Source organism: Trichechus manatus, unplaced genomic scaffold, assembly GCF_000243295.1.
Source record: "Trichechus manatus latirostris isolate Lorelei unplaced genomic scaffold, TriManLat1.0 scaffold00280, whole genome shotgun sequence".
NCBI classification, from domain to species: Eukaryota; Metazoa; Chordata; class Mammalia; order Sirenia; family Trichechidae; genus Trichechus; species Trichechus manatus.
In genome coordinates, this window is record NW_004444216.1 from 469,715 (window position 1) to 487,404 (window position 17,690).

The 17,690-nt window shown below is 37.5% G+C and overlaps 1 protein-coding gene across 5 annotated transcripts in view; it reads right to left on the reverse strand.

The window, feature by feature from the left end:
• Positions 1 to 17,690, reverse strand: part of GSAP (gamma-secretase activating protein) — an 88,647-nt gene that overhangs the window by 44,878 nt on the left and 26,079 nt on the right. For all 5 annotated transcript variants that reach the window (XM_004390062.2, XM_023725031.1, XM_023725034.1 and 2 more), the window contains exons 7-12: positions 16,102 to 16,171; positions 14,784 to 14,833; positions 10,444 to 10,548; positions 10,158 to 10,217; positions 9,174 to 9,217; positions 8,159 to 8,244 (exon numbers count right to left, since the gene is read on the reverse strand). In XM_004390062.2, the coding sequence (XP_004390119.1) occupies positions 8,159 to 8,244; positions 9,174 to 9,217; positions 10,158 to 10,217; positions 10,444 to 10,548; positions 14,784 to 14,833; positions 16,102 to 16,171 (415 nt within the window). The remainder of the gene's footprint in view (positions 1 to 8,158; positions 8,245 to 9,173; positions 9,218 to 10,157; positions 10,218 to 10,443; positions 10,549 to 14,783; positions 14,834 to 16,101; positions 16,172 to 17,690) is intronic.

The following is a 17,690-nucleotide window of genomic DNA, read 5'->3' on the forward strand; positions in this document are numbered from 1 at the left end:
AAATATAAAAAAAAAGAAAACATAAATAAATAAATAAATAAAATAAAATTTACAGGTGAGACACTGAGAATAAAAGTAATGCCACTACTAAATCATAAAAAAAATAAATAATCCTTATAGGTGTTACAAAAGCCCCCATGTACCACTTGGACTACTTTCCAATAAACATATTGCCAGCTAAAAACTATTGGCTTATCTAGTTCTTTTATGTTGTATGAATTCTGATTTCTACATCTATGTAATATTTACCCCAACATTGTAAGAGTGATCTAACAACACTAAATGAATTCATAAAATGCACAAACCACTAAGTCTAATAATAAAAGAATTAATAATTGATATACAAGGGGAGGAGGCTACAATGATGTACCTGGTAATACGCTAGAGTTAGAGGCATCAGTCAGAACTCAGGTTTAGCTTTATATCGTTACAATGGTGGCGCAGTGGTTAAGAGCTACGGCGAGCTATGGCTGCTAACCAAAAGCTCGGCAGTTCAAATCCACCAGCCGGTCCTTGGAAACCCTGTGGAGGAGTTCTACTCTGTCCTATAGGGTTGCTATGTGTCAGAATCGATTCAATGGCAACAGGTTAGTTAAAATGATAACATCCAGAAATATTTTATAGATAAGTGTATATACACGGGTTAATATATACATATATATTTCTTTCCTGTGTCAGCTGACAGGGCCTAAAACTCCCAACACTCCAACAACAATGAGCACACCTATCACTCAGATCTTGGTTTCTAATCCCATTTTCCAGGGTTCCATGGAGAAATGGCTGATTCTAGAACTGAGGCAGGAAATATACAACATGAGTCTAGAGCATCTTGCAGTGCCAGAAAAGTAAGGAAGGGCTAAAACAACAACAAAAATATTGATTGGTACACTAATTTGCTACTAATTGGGCCCCTGGGGGTGGGAAGAGACAACAACTGTGTGAGTCACTGGGTTTAAATTAAAAATAATAAAAATAACAATACAAAATTAAAAAAAAACAACCCCTGTCTCAAACAAACCTGGGAAAAACCAGCCTACCCACCGCTGCAAGATCACAGGGGTACAGGGTATAGGGGTCAACTGTCCAATATGGTAGCCACTAGCCGCATGTGGCTACTGAGCACTTGAAAAGTGGCTACTGTGGCTGAGCCACTAATTTTTATTTTACTTAATTTCTATTAAAATTTAAGTAGCCACTTGTGGTAGTGGCTACTGTACTGGACACTACAGCTCTAAAGTACTCAATCCTGAAAGTACATTAAACTCACCTGGAAACACAGGTGCCCAGGCCCCACCCCAGATCAACTAAATCAGAATCTTTGAAAGTGAGAATCAGGCGTTAGTATTTTTTAAAACTCCCTAAGTGATTCTAATGTGCAGCTAAGATTAAGAACCACCTTCTAGAATCAGATCCAGATTTGAAGCTTGGTTTTTTGGCTTACTAAGTGTAACTGCATTCGAGTTGTGGTGTTGGTGATGAATACCAAATTTACTGTGGACTGCCAGAAGAACAAACAAATCAGTCTTAGAAGAAATACAGCCAGAATGCTCCTTAGAAGGAAAGATGAAGGGCTCACTTACTTTAGACATGTCATCAAGAAAGACCATCGCTAGTAAAGGGCATCATGATTGGTAAAGTAGAGGGTCAGTGAAAACAAGGGAAACTCTCAATGAGATGGACTGACACAATAGCCACAACAATAACTCAAACATACCAACAATCATGAAGATGGCACAGGGCCAGGAAATATTTCATTTTGTTTGACATAAGGTTGCCATGAGTCAGAACTGATTTGATGGCAACTGACAACAACCACCAACCTAAAAACAACAACCAATGTATTACCTTGGCCAAGTTAATTAAACACTCTAAGCCTCAGTTTCCTCATCTATAAGTATGAAAAATAACAGAACTACCTCATAAGGTCCTTATGTGAAAGTTAAACGAAATATGTCAATGAATGTATATAACATTCTGACAAAGAAGTTATATACAGCTATAAAGGGTAGTGATTATTAGTTTTATTCCAGGATAATTTTGTTGCTATTTACAAGTAGGGAGAAGTCACAGTTTGAAAAAGCAAAACATCCTCTTAATGGTGTATCCGAGATGTTTAATAAATATTCATCAATGATGAAGAAAACATCTCAAAGTTGGCTAGCCTTCAGGAAACCATTTAGACAATGAAGGTTATTATGGACCAAGTTTTCCAAGGGAAATTATCTCATTGGAACAATTATCGAAAGCCCCTCTAAAATGCTAAAACACAGGGTTAATTCTGCAAATTTGTGAAGAGCAATCCTTGTAATTGTAGGAACAGAAAGGAAAATTCAGACTTTTCATCACTCATCCCTCCCAGTAGGTGGTGCCCCAGAAAGAATTATAGCTACAGACATAGAACATAGAAGAATGCTCCATGTGCAGCTAGGGGGTTAGCTACGAAACACGGAAGGAATGAGAATATTTTCTTTCCTTTCACTGTCTTAGAAAGTCTCACTGATTAATTCACCCTCATATTATAAAAGATTTATTAGAAATATTTATGTGATCTCAGGATCTAAAATAATGCATAAGTGGCCTGACACCTGCAAAGCATCTTGCACACCATCAACTCTCATGAGCACTCCTACTACCCAGATTTTAACCTCTAATTCCTTGGAAGAGAGCTGATTTCATTTCTTAGGTCAGGGAAAATTCAGGACAAAGATGCTTTCAAGAATGTCGGAAGTAACGCTAAAAGGCCGAGGTAGCTCCCAACGGCTAAGATGTGACAATTAAATGTCAATTATGATTGCATCATCTTCATAAATGTAAATAGCTGAAATAAGCCGAGCTTGTATAAGGCTCTGAGACCATCGACATTTCTTTCATGAACTTTGTAACATACATTTTCTGGTTTCCATGTCAGTGGAGAATTAAGCTACTATTCAGGGAGTCATAGACTCTTTGGTCCCTTACTTCCCTAATCCTACTTCACTGGAGTAGTTTTCATTTTTTAGAAACCACAAGGGTAAAAAACTCATTTTGAAAACTGCTTCAGGAAACATGAACGGACAATTTACTAGTCAAAAACCAAAAGGTTGTTTCTTTGACTTGTTCCTGCTTAAATCTGGAAGCATCTCATTTGAAATAGGCTGGGATTTTTTGTTTGTTTTTCTATTTCAAGTTGATTGTGAAGAAGAGAGTTCATTTTCTGTGCTCTCAGACATTGCTAAGAAAGAAAAAACAGACTTATTCACATCTCATGTCAGATAAACCTAACAAACATTTTATCAAATAAGATATGTCACAGGTAACTCATTTAAACTTATAGCTGTTCAGGTTCATGAGAAATTCCTGTGCAAATAACATGAAAAGAAATAAAAGCCTCATAGAATTAAACCTAAAATGATTATTTACATCCCATAGATTGAAAGTGAAGAACCATAAATGAGCTCCCTGGTCCTTCCACACCAGCTCAGGATTCTATTCTATCCCGCATTCTAAGCACATTCACTCTACCAGTTAGTCCTCTCTGCTGTGTGGTGTCAACTTTTCCCTCTCCACTAAATATGTCCTATAAACATTCAGGCATATTAGAGTCTCTATAATTTTCAAAAAATAATGTTTCCTAAGTCCCACATCTTCTTGCAGTTGCTGCCTTATGTCTACACATGCTGCTACAACTTCTTTAATGCCCATATTCCACTTAACCCAGCATAATCAAGAATTCACCTCAATCACCCAACACACTGGGCTTACAGTAACCTCCATGCTGCTAGACCCAGTGGACTTCACTTGTCGTTTTCTACTGACAGTTTACAACTCTCTCCTTTTGAAACCCAGCGATAAAAGAAAAATGAGTTCCTAAAACATAACGTAGATGAACCTGGAGGCCATTATGTTGAGCAAAATGACTTTTATGAAATGACATGAACAAGTAAATATACAGAAACTCATGTTCATTGGCGGTTACCAGGGATGGGGAGGGGGAGAGGAAGTTTTACTCTCTAGATAGTAAGATACTTGTTATTTTTGGTGATGGGAAAGGTAACACCGAATGAGGATGAAGTGTATACAGCATGATGAAGGTAAATAATATCACTAAAAAGTACACAAGAAAAAAGAACCCATTGGTAATTGCTATGGCATATATAATACTGAAACAACAGCGAACACAACCAAAAAATATATGTGTGGGTATATATGGATTTATGTAGGTATATATATGTATAGGTACCAGAAAGATGTTTACCTGTGTTTTACTGACTATGCAAAAGCATTCGATTGTGTGGATCATACAAATTATGGATAACATTGCGAAGAATGGGAATTCCAGAACACTTAACTGTGCTAATGCAGAACCTGTACATAAACCAAGAGGTAGTCATTTGAACAGAACAAGGGCATACTGCGTGGTTTAAAATCAGAAAAGGTGTGAGTTACGGTTGTATCCTTTCACCATACGTATTCAAACTGTATGCTGAGCAAATAATCCAAGAAGCTGGGATATATGAAGAAGAACACGGCATCAGGACTGGAAGAAGACTCATTAACAACCTGCGATATGCAGATGGCACAACCTTGCTTGCTGAAAGTGAAGAAGATTTGAAGCACTTACTGATGAAGATCAAAGACTACAGCCTTCAGTATGGATTACACTTCAACATAAAGAAAACAAAAATTCTGACAACTGGACTAATAAGCAACATTATGATAAACAGAGAAAATACTGAAGTTGTAAAGGATTTCACTTTACTTGAATCCAAAATCAACGCCTGTGGAAGCAGCAGTCAAGAAATCAAACAACGCACTGCATTGGGCAAATCTGCTGCAAAAGACCTCTTTCAAGTATTGAAAAGCAAAGATGTCACCTTGAGAACTAAGGTGTACCTGACCCAAACCATGATATTTTCAATCACCTCATATACATGTGAAAGCTGGCCAATGAATAAGGAAGACCAAAGAAGAACTGATGCATTTGAATTATGGTGCTGGCGAAAAATACCAAATATACAATGGACTGCCAGAAGAATGAACAGATCTGTCTTGGAAAAAGTACAGCCAGAATTCTCCTTAGAAGTGAGGATGGTGAGACTTCATCTCAGGTACTTTGGACATGTTATCAGGAGAGACCAGTACCTGGAGAAGAACATCACGCTTGGCAAAGTAGAGGGTCGGCAAAAAAGAGGAAGACCCTCAACGAGATGGATTGACACAGTGGCTGCAACAATCAGCTCAAACATAGCAATGATTGTGAGGATGGTGCAGGACTGCACAGCATTTTTTTCTGTTGTATATAGGGTCGCTATGAGTCGAAATCGACTTGACAGCGTCTAATAACAACAACATATAAAATCAAACCAAACCCGTTGCCCTCAAGTCAATTCTGACTCATAGCGACCCTACAGGACAGAGAAGAACTGCCCTATATGGTTTCCAGGGAGTACCTGGTGGATTCAAACTGCCGACCTCTTGTTTAGCAGCCATAGCTCTTAACCGCTATGTTACCAGGGTTTCCATTTCCTACTCACTTACCAACATGGTTAGGTTCCAGAGACCAGGTCATTATGTGAAATCAGCATTATGCAGAAATGGAGGATGACCACATCAGATCACAAAATGGAGGATGATTACATCATTATACAACTGTCAAATTACATCATTACCTAACTGTCAAATTATATCATTATGTAACTGCCAAATCTCTGGGAATCATGGCCCAGACAAGCTGACACATAACCTTAACCATCACAGCCAGCATTACTCTCACCACGCACATTGGCATTCGTTACTGCCAGATGCAAACTGTTAATGCGCAAAATAGTCAGATAGCAGATTTTTGACTATTGTCATAAATAGGAAATATTGGATAACGAGACCATTGATATGTAAGGAAAAGGTGCACACATGTGTGTGCATACATATATACTCATATATATAATAAAACACATAAGGGGCACAGTTATGGATACTTCTTAGGCATAACCAAACACCTCACGGGATTGGTGTTCTGGGTTTGAAGGCTTAGGACTATAGTCTTGTGGGACAACTGGGTAAATTGGCATCATATAGTTCATAAAGCTTATGTTCTGCATCCTGGTTTAGTGAGTAGTGTCTGGGGTTGAAAAGCTTGAGAGCGGCCATCTAAGATACAACTATTGGTCTCTACTCATCTGGAACAAAAGACAAAGAAGAAAATCAAAGACTCAAAGAAGAAACTAGTCTACAGGGCTAACAGACTACACAAACCACGGCTCATCTACCCCGAGACCAGAATAATTAGATGGTTCCCAGCTACCACTACCGACCATTCTGATCAGGCCCACAATAGATAGATCCTGATAGAATGGGAGAAGAACGTGGCCCAGAACCTCAAATTCTTGAAAAAAAAAATCCAGACTTACTGGACCAGTCAGTTGAGACTGGAGGTCTCCCCAAGACTATTGCCCCAAGATCCTCTTTAAACTTTGAACTAAAACAAATCCCTGAGGTTACCTTTTAGCTGAACAACAGATTGGCTTACAAAATAAAGAATATCAACTGTGAGTACTGTGCTTCTTTAAAAAATCATTTCTATGAGACCAAATGGTCCATGTTTACTCAAAACGAAGATGAGAAGGTAAGGGAAAAGGGAAACTAGATTAATGGAAATGGAACAACCAGAATAGAAATAATGAGAATGTTCACACACTGTGAAAAATGTAACCAATGTCACTGAACAATTTGTGTATAAAATTGAATGGGAAACTAAACTGCTGTGTAAACCTTTACCAAAAACACAATAAAATATTATTTTCAAAAAATAAATAAAATGTCATAATAAGAAGAAAAAAAAATCCTTCAATGACTTCTCAATCTTCTTAGGATAAAATCTAAAATCCTTCCATGGTCTACAAAGCCCTATATAACCCGGCCCCTGCCTACCACTCCAGCTCTCTCTCACAACACTGTCTCCTTTGTTTACTCTACTTTGGCCACGCTGGTCTTAGTTCATGTATATCCTTCAAGTCTCAGCTAAAATATCACTTCTTTCCCTGAACCCCCTAAGATGGAGTTATAGAGGGACCCACATGATTGAGGGGACCTTGATGAATAGGAAAAAAGGGGATGTACTATTAACAAGGAAGGGTAGGGAAGGGAGCAATTTGTGGGACTAAGAATGGGATAGAATGTCTTGGAGGGAAAGAGAAACAGGAATGGACTGGTTGAACCATAACATTCTTGAAGATACTAATATTGCCTATTAAACCTCCATTATTCCCTCTCATGGCTTCCTGTACTCCTCATTCATAATATTCATCATGATTCTATTTAAATACCTATGTCTATGCTTATTTAATGTCTAAAATCCACATTAAACAGTATTCTCTATATGAATAAAAATTAGGACAGGTTTGCTCATCATTGCATCCTTAATACCTAGCACACAGTAGGTACTCAATAAATGTTGCTGTATGTGTAAATACCAAATAATTTAGTTTTAAAGGAATACAACTCAAGTCCAAGTGGTACTAAAGTAGTAAATGTCCACTCAAGTTGAATGTTAAAGATGACTATGAGATTTTGTTATTAGAGTGGTTTATTTAGATGATTATTAAGGTTAATAAGTATTTTTTTCACCAGATTCATTAAATGTAATCATATTCCTTTCCTCTTGTTTTCAAGTATTCTTTCTCCCTCTCCATTTTCCCTGTCTATACTAAACAACTATTAAGGGACAGAATATTGTCCACTAATAACTTCATGTCAAGCTTCGGTTGTCAGATTAGTAGGTTATAGCATGGCTCCTGTGGCCAAGGAAATGGATTTAGAGTCCAAACATGTCAGTAAACCTGACTCAGAAAGCACCCTCATCACTAGATGCCATTTATTAAAACATGGAGAAGGTGAGAAAATGTACATTGACTAACTACAAACCCATCTCCTTTATTGGAACAATAATGCAAATAATATCTATTAGAACAATAACCCTGCTGACTGTGACTTTTTTATAAAGATAGCAGATATGCAAAACTATTGTGGAGAAGATAATTAGGCACATGAAAGTCCACGTGATCACTTATGTAAGAATGTGGCTCTGCTGTATTTCATTTTCAAGATCCATATAGATAAACAATGACTAAAATTTGTATAGAACTCAAGTACAGTTGAGTATACTGACAACCACTGGTTCTACCTGTTTTGTTGGTAAAAACACACAGACTCAGGTGTTTGGAAAATTTCTCTTGATCTTGAAGATAATCACATCCAAAGTTGACAAGCCTAGGAACATAAAAGATAAAAAAATTGTTGAGTACACTTAAAAATATGTTTCCTAATAAAGGATGTGAGTACTCACTATCCTATAGACCCAGAAGTAGAGACATATCCCTGAGAAATTTAAGAAGATAAAAGGCTGCTTTTTTCTGTTAAGAATTCTATAAAACAGTTAATAACAATTACTTTTAGAAAATACGTGGTATGTAAATGGCATGGCACTAGCAATAGAAAGAAAATGTTATTTTCAAATTATGTTTTTCTGATTTAGAATAACAGATATTATGTTTGAAAAGAAGCACAACTAATTGTTCATATATGATAAAATGAAGCTAGTGAAATATGTAACAATTTAGGATTATCATTACTCTAATTCAGGAAGACTTTCACTTCTTCTGTGCTCTGATGACCTGTGTTTATCTCTTCAAAAGCGCCTTGTGCTTTTCCTACACCTAAAGTAATCTAGGGGGTGGGGTGGGGAGGGAGGGACCTCACCTTCTGTATAAAAAGGAAAACAGAAAAAAGTAATAGACTCAGCTGAGCTACAAATGGGTTGACCTATAACATGCTCTTTGATGGCAACAAGGAAAGAGTTCTGGTGTTTGGTTCTAAATGTAGCTCTCTGACTCATTGAATCCTTTTATTTAATCATAGGGAGAAGAGCAGTTCCATGGATCGAAATGAATGGAGATGCCATACAGAAATAAATGGCTAACAAAAACTAATACAAATGACTTTTCATGTAAAAGCCTGTTCATACTTGACAAAGTTGTTTATATTCCCTGTCAAGAACAGGAATGTATAAAGAAGATACACACACACCAAGAGAATTTTAAATCACCCTTTTATCTGCACACCATGAATTAGGTATAAATCTAATCATTTCGCCCACATGAACATCTAGAAAAATTAGTCCCACTCTATGAGTCACTTACTTAAATCCTGAGTCTTTTAATGATATGTCCAAGGATGCTTCAAACTGTCAAAAATCAGGAGAAAACAAACCCCCAAAATGATATTAATTAAGTGATGACAGTTCTGAAAACCAGAGCAAGCCTAACAATGCTGTGCTTGCCTAATGATGAAGAGCCCATTGAACCACCATTACCCTCAGCACAGAAAGTCTCCACAGGGGATATTTCAGAGTTTACATACAATCACAAGACTGACGTGTATTTATTTCTTAAAAGGCTAGTACTTGGCAAACTTTGAATCTGAATATCAGAAACACATCGTATAACAGGCCAGTTGGAAGTGGTAGCCTTTTATAAGACACAGATGACCATTTAAGTAAGGAAGGACTAGGTGGCTTTAGAAGGAGGGGGCTCTTTGTAAGTGAACAAAAAAAGGGGGAATAAATATAAACCCCTCTTGTGACTGCATGATATCAATCTGAACTTTTAGTTCAATATTAGCCCTTGTCAAGAAAACTAATAACATACTATTCACCATAGACAAAGGTATTAGTGACTCCACATTACAAGGTTACCACTCCAAATACTAGCTGTTTCAGGTGTGATGCTAGACTTTTACTATTTAAACTTTATTCTCTCTTCGACTTCTTACCTTATTCTCAAATCCACCATCTTCACAAGTCTTTTTGGGTCAAATAACTTGTAAGCACTTAAAGCTATCTATTATAGACCACACCTATTGCCCTCTACTAATCTCACTCTTGTTTCTTCAATGCCAGGCACTCAGTTAGTGGATAGATTTCCTGTGTGTGGCCTTCTAATCCCCCATATTAATTGCACTTGCTTTAAAGCTGATACCCTAAGATGGCAAGAACTATTTTACTTGCTCATACAAGTGACTAACACAACATCAAGAATGCTAAAATGCTCTTATAGTAACAACTCTCTTAAAAAGGGGCAGCGTGTTATAAAATTTCCTGTAGGCCAGTCATGCTCTGGACTTACCATTAGAGTAAAGTTCTCATCAGCATTAAACTGGATGCATTTTAAGATAGTCCTTGAATTCTAAAAGAGAAAATAATTAGAATAAATGACATACTACCAAAAATCAACAAAAACGCTAGTAAAAAAAGAGAGAGAGAGAGACAGAGAAGAAAATCTTCTCATTATTTTTAACAACCCTTCATTGACTGCCCTCCACCAACAAAAATACAGTGATAAATTACCATCATGGAAATGTCAAAAATCAAATTGCTCCTCTCAAAAGGACAGCCAGAGGACTAGTTTTTACCTTCAGGTCAATGTAGTATAGTCTTTGCTCTAACATATCCCACTGAGCCCAAACAAAATCCTCAGCTACTCTGTCTCTTGGAAGATGGCCAGAATTTTTAATCACCTAAAGAGACAAAAAGTTTTTACAACATAAGTAACTATTTTAAAATACAGAACGCATTCGGAATTCATTATTATTTTTCATTTTCAATCTTGAAGTACACGTCAATATCTCATTTTTACCAGTCCCTCTCTCCTCCCAACACACACACACACAAACACACACACACAGGCAGTCTTTCCAGAAAAGTTTTATGGCAACATTTCATTACTTGCTCTTCCCAAACACTATATAATGTATTATTTTATTCTTGTACTTAATTTAGTAGACAGGCTGGGGTTGTTGAAGGCAAAGCCACATTTACCACAGATCAACAGCTTGGTTAATAGGAGATTCAGAGCTTCCTGTTCTTGATATAACCCACTCAGTCAGGTCTCTGCAGGCAAGAGGCCTTAACTACCATAGATAGAGGCTGTGGTGCCAAGGAAAAACTCATGCCTGGAAAGGGAAATACTGGATAATGACCCCACTTGTGCCATAAACTATCCATGTGGTTTTGGGCATGCTTCTTAGCTTTGTGTCTTCCACAATAAGTATGATGATATTGCCCATCTCTCAGTATTACTTAACTACTCATCCTGCGAGACCAGACTTAGGCATTCCTTCCATACAAAGCCTTCTGTCACCTCCCAAGGCATACAGCAAGGTTCCCCAAGTCTGTGTTCCCATGGCCATTTGGCATGCCTCTATTACAGTTACATTTTGATGCATGCTTTAAGTCTCCCCCAGTGAGTATGCACTCTCCTACAGCACCTTTGTATTCTTGACGTATTTTTTCTAGCATGTAATACTATTCCAGGTATGCTTGTTAAAAAGAAGAAAAATGAAATAAGAGGTGCATGGTAAATGGCCGAAGACATTACAAATGTAAAGTATAGAATTTTGGAATCAGAAGAGATGACTGAAACCATCCAATTCAACCCCTTTACTTTACAGATGAGAAAACCAAGGCCCAGAGAGGTTAAGTTAGGCTCTAGCTAGTTCAACGAAGACCTGGAATACCCGTCTTCTGGTACCCAGCCAGGGCCCTTTCAGCATGTCAGCTGACCTAAAATAACTTGACAGAAGGAGTTAGGAATTCATTTTCCTCAAAGTGTTCATGAAACAAAAGTAATCTATATTGGGATAGATGAGTAAAGAACGAAGAGAGATTGAGGAAGAAAAATGAGGAAAAAGGGAGCTTTAGATTGGTCCATATAACAGGGATTTCTGCTCCGAGGCTAACTTGGGACTGAAAGGAGGCTCATGGCATGAAGAGTTGTACATCTCTGTCTTGCTTCCGCAGGTCCATTACATTTAGGCTGGAAGAAAGTGAGGCTGGAGAAAACAAAAATTCCAAGAGTACCTGTCTATCTCTAAACCTTGGGCAACCCATCCTGTTTCCATTTTTCTGAAATTTGTTAGGTTGGGGTAGATCTGGAAACCCTTTCAGATAAAGGTATATACTGAGAGGAACACGAACATTGGAGTATGGCATACCCAGGTTCAAATCTCAGTCTTGTCTCTTTCTAGAGTTAGCTCACCTCTGTGAGTCTTGATTGTCTTCTCTCTAAAGATAGGGATAATTAATAATGCCACCTCTCATACAGGGATACTGTGAGGAACACATGAAACTATGGATTCAATTGTATACTCCAAAAATATGTGTTGTAAATCCTAACCCTTACAACTGTAGATGTAATCCCATTTGGGAATAAGGTTTTCTTTGTTATGTTAATGAGACCATATCAGTGTAGGCTATGTTTTAAGCCAGTCACTTTCAGATATAAAAAGAGCAGCTGAGATGCAGAAGCAGGTATGCACGAATAGGGAAAGATAGATGCAACCTGGAGATCTCCAAGAAATGCCAGGAAGAATGCTAGAGATGCTGAGTCAAGGATTTTCTCCCAGAACAGACAGAGAGAGCCTTCCCTTAGAGCTGGCACTCTGAATTCAGACTTCCAGCCTCCTAACTGTGATAAAATAAATTTCTGTTCGTTAAAGCCACCCACTTCCATTATAGCAGCACTAGATAACTAACACACATGGAATTGCACACTGCCTGGTTCACAGCTGTGAGAAGCTGTTGTCTAAGGCTTTAAGAACGACAGAAGCACCTCACTGAAGCGCGCACGTGGAGAAAAAAATGCTAAGGCTGCACTGTCTGGTCTGGCAGAATCCTTTCTGGGCTCCTGTCAAGTGCACTTCCCCTCACTTCCCCTGCAGTGGCTCCTTCAGCTCCCAAATCCTCTTCTAACCAGCCAGGCCTCTGCCTATGCTCAGTCCCACTTACCAACCCTAATTTGTTTATTTAGCTCTCTCCTCTAAACTCTCACCACTGCCTTTGGGTTTCTGCCTTGGTCTTTCTTCTGTGGCTCCACTGTCTTCTGACCACTGGCTCTGCCCCTGCCCTCCCATCCATTTAGCCAGTCATGGTCCAGGGCTCTAGCCACACACTTTCTCCTGGTCATTTCCCAGCCAGGCCTATAGATTTGAGGCTTTCAATAGTAGACACATAATTAATGAATGCCATTTCCATTTTAATTTTTTCTATTTAATATTCTTCAAAATTAAAATCTTCAGTGAAAACTATTTTGATGAATGAAGGCTATTATTTAAATATTGACAGAAACAATTTTTAACATCAGTAAAAACATCAAGAAAATGACAACCCAACAGAAAAATAACAAGTATATATTTCAGCAATTTTCAGAAAAGCAAATTCAAACAGCCAATAAACATAGGAAAAGATGCTCAAACTCACTAATATTAAAGGAAATACAGACTAAATAGTAATAAACATCAACTTACACCAATCAAATTAGAAATATGGTTTTAAAGAGCAATTGCATTACGCAACGGTACTTATTACTGGTATAAGAAGGTAGAGGGAAAAGGTATGCTTATATTTTGCTTGTAAAACTATGAATTGTTTAAAATTTTTTGGAAAGCAATCTGGCAAAATCTGTTGACATGTTAAAAATACATATACTCATCAACCCAACAATCCATCCCTGAGGATTCAGCCCAAAGAAATATATATATTAATATGTAAAGCTATAGCTATAAAAACATTTATTGATGCAATTTGTAACACACACTACAAAACTGGCAATCAAATGCCCAAATATGAGAAAATGGTTGAAAAATTGTGTACATCCACACGAGGGATTATTATGTCCTTCTAAAGAGAAAGAATTGGAGTGATTCAAGTTGACTTACAGGTAAGTGGACAAAGTGGAATGAGGAAAGAGTGAATAATAACAAACTAACCCCTATGTGTGTCATGGGTGGAGGTAGTAGATTATATAAATATGGAAAAAGATATGAAAGGATATGTACCAGGTTATAAACAAAAGCTAGCAGTGAAAAGGAAACGGAGAAGTGAAAAACAAGCAAAAAAGAGAAGAAAACTGTATTATATAACCCCAGCCAACATGTCACTATTTCATTTATTGTGTGTGTATATGCATAAACAATTAGAAAAAATAGTTATATATTTATTTAGTAACCTAAGAGGCATGGCTGCTAACCAAACGGTTGGCAGTTCGAATCCATCGGCTGCTCCTTGGAAACCCTATGGGGGCAGTTCTACTCTGTCCTATAAAGCCACTATGAGTTGGAATTAACACAATGGCAACAGGTTTATAGGGATACGCCTGCTATATTAAGCAAAAATTAAACACAAAAGTGACAGATTAATGTATATATTATGATCTCATTTTGGTAAAAACAATTGAAACTCAATATATGTGCACCTAAGGATCCCTCGTAACACAACAGTTACGCTCTAGGCTGCTAACCGAAAGGTTGGTGGTTCGAACCTACCCAGCAGTTTTGCAGGAGAAAGACCTGGCAATTTGTTCCTGTAAAGATCACAGCCTAGAAAATCCTATGGACATTTCTGTTCTGTCACATGGGGTCGCTATGAGTTGAAAATCAACTCGATGGCACATAACAATAACATATATGCATCTAACCTTGTATATGTTTGCACAAGCAAGGTAAAAGGTGTAGAAAGACTCACATAAGGCTATTATCACTAGCTACCTCAGGAGACTGAAATGGGAAGATAGGATAGAGATGAAAGGGATAACTCTTTCATATATCTTTGTGTTACTTTACATGTTACAACAAGCATGTCTATAATTTGAAAGATGTCAAAAAAGAAAACGTTATGTATCAATAACATTAATTTACCCTCACTAGAAATACAGCTCTTAGTGGAAAAGCAAGCAAAAAGAATTTCAAGTCTTTACCACTTTATCTCCATCTTCTTGGGTGACTTGGATATGAAATTGTTCAATATCTTAAAAATAAAAACAGCAGAAAGATAATTTAACCTTCATGAAAAATATGAGTAGTTTTTTCACAAGTTGTGAACAAATTTTTATAAAAGTAATGCAGATTAAACAACTGCTGTAAATCAGACAGTAATCTCACAATGAAAGTTAAAAAAACAAACAAACAACTACCTTTCTCCACCCTCCCACCCTTTACAGTCTTTTTCAAGTCCAACATTTATTTCACTCTTCAATATCAACAATATATGAAGCTTTAAAAATAAATAAATAAATAAAAACACCAACACTAACAATACATGAAGCTTTTTACCCTGCTGATTCTCCAGGTTCCCTCAACAAGTGTTCGCCTCCCCTATTCCATCAGTCTTAAAAATAAGAGTCTAAGGTCAGGGTTTAACTTTCAGTTTTCAAATACCAGACACCTGTTTGTATAGGCAAACCAGAAAATTCATTATACAAGATAATTTGCGGAGACATTTTTATAGGGGCAGTTTCATGGTAGCAAAACTCTAAACACTTTAAGTCAATTTGTGGGTGGTCCCTTTCTACCAGTAAGCAATTTAGATTAAGCCACATTTATATTCTGCTATTCCTACTTACAAAATGTGAGACAGACGATTGGATGAGTGTGTAAGGAAACTGAACACAAACCTAAGCCCTCAGGCCTATCCTTCCAACTATAAATCAGCCGTTTCACTTTCTAACGTGAAAGACTGTTTACTAGATAAGATCCACCAGTGAATTTTGTTCTTTTTTCCCCAAAACTTGAAAGCATTTTGGAAGGACATAGCCTTCTATGTCCCAATTGTATTTGCCTCCCCCTCAATTTGACCAAGTTAGTATGTGTCCTCAAGTACTGTCATGGAATTCTTTTAGCTACTATAGCCTTTTCCTCTCTCCATCGAAGCCTCTCTCCATATATCCTTATCCACTCTGACAAAGATCCTAAAGAAAGATGTACTAAAAAGGAGAAAAATGACCTGCATGACTGTTCTACAAACATTTTACCATATGATACCACTGAAAATCTACATACACAGAAGCCCATCATTCCTAGGATGAGGAAACTGAGCAAAGACTGAGGGAACAACATATGGGGGTAAGAAGGAAAATTCCTCACACAGGAGTCCCGGATCTGAAATGGACAACAAAGGTCAGTGGGCGTCCACTGCTGGCAAGTGGACATCTAGAAGATTCAGTTATGTCCCACACTTCACTAGGATACCATGGCCCCTTCATGAAGTCCCTATAGGCCACCTAAAGATATACTTACATTTCTCTTCTGAAATCAGTAACAGACGGTTCTCTGAAAGAGGGTGACTTTCAACATGTGGGTAGAGGAACTGTAAAAATGAAATTAATCAAAACCATAAGCAACTACCTTCCTTGCATAAATTTTTCAGAAGGTGTGACTGATCCTCCTGTACTACTTATAACACCATAGAAGGGACTGGGAAGCACAGAATAGTTCAGGAGAATCAAAAGCACTCACACACTACAGGTCAAAGCAAGCAGCAACACTTTTAGGAACTCGATTTTCCAAGGGAAAACTGACCTCAAGTACAATATTGTCATAATTAATTCACACAGTAAGACTAGAGTTTAAGTTATTTCTAGGGCTGGCACTTCCTATTTGGAATATGTGATATGGATGTCAATTAGAAACAATGTAAACAACACTTATACAGAATGTACTATTTTGTAAAGTAGAATGAGAGATCAATACATTTGTTGTGCAAGTATGTCTAGCACTTAATTTGAGAGTCCAGTAAACATGCTCTTGACTAAAATTCCAAAGTCCCACATCCAAGAGACAAAGTACAACATAACCAGGGATTTTCCAAGAAAGGACAGCGAGTCACAGGGTGGCATGTGGTTGAGGATTTATGAGCCCTAAAGCACTATCTGTCTACAGGACAAATCGGGCGGCCAGAAACACAAGGCAGTCCCGTACTTTTAACACCAGACCTGACCCTGTCAGCTGTGGTAATGAAGGAAAGCTGGTGTCAAATGCATCATGACATGACTCCAGCGACTTAATTCTTTCATCATCAAAAAGGTTAAGCCATGTTACAGTCAGCAGCCTCCCTAAATACTAGAAAAAATTTTTTACAAAATATATTCCTAACTTTTCATAATAATAAATTGAAAATAGTCAACTCTCCCTTTTGGAAGTGAAAAACAAAATACTGTCTATATACCATTCTTCAAAGCAACAGCATTAAAATTATAGACAGCAACGCAGAATATAGCTACAAAAATAATGTAGAATTCATTTCATGATTTGTGAAACTGTGCACATGAAACAAAATACTTTGTGTACTAAAGTTGAAGAGAAGCAAAGGTGAGTGACACCACATATATAATGGAAAAGAAAACCCTCTGAGCCACAAAATGAGGGGGTACCCCCATAGAAGATGATATGGCCTCCCTCAAGATCTACAGAGATAGCAGCTTGGGGATGCCTGCTTAGAAGCGTGAGCTGGCCTAAAGTGCTGAAGAGCTATAACTTTTAAACTTTTGTCTGGTCTTTACGTGGCAATCAATGAGAACATGGTTCTTTAATAGTTCCATTTACGTTGTTGTTTTTCTTTGTATTATGAGGCAGCCCTGGGCAAGTTCTGGAAGCTAGAAAATAAATAGACAGATTTCCAGCACAGCTCTACAAAAGTATACAAGGTGTTTTTTGCGTTGTGAATAGGAATCTATACAGATTATGTTGCATTTAGGAAAATGTTTTCTCCACAAATATGGAATTAGACTCTGAGAATTAATATCTGTCTTTGGGAGGTATATAATATAGATGTGTAGAAGGTAGAAGGATGTGTGTGTGTGTGTGTGTGTGTGTGTGTGTGTGTGTGT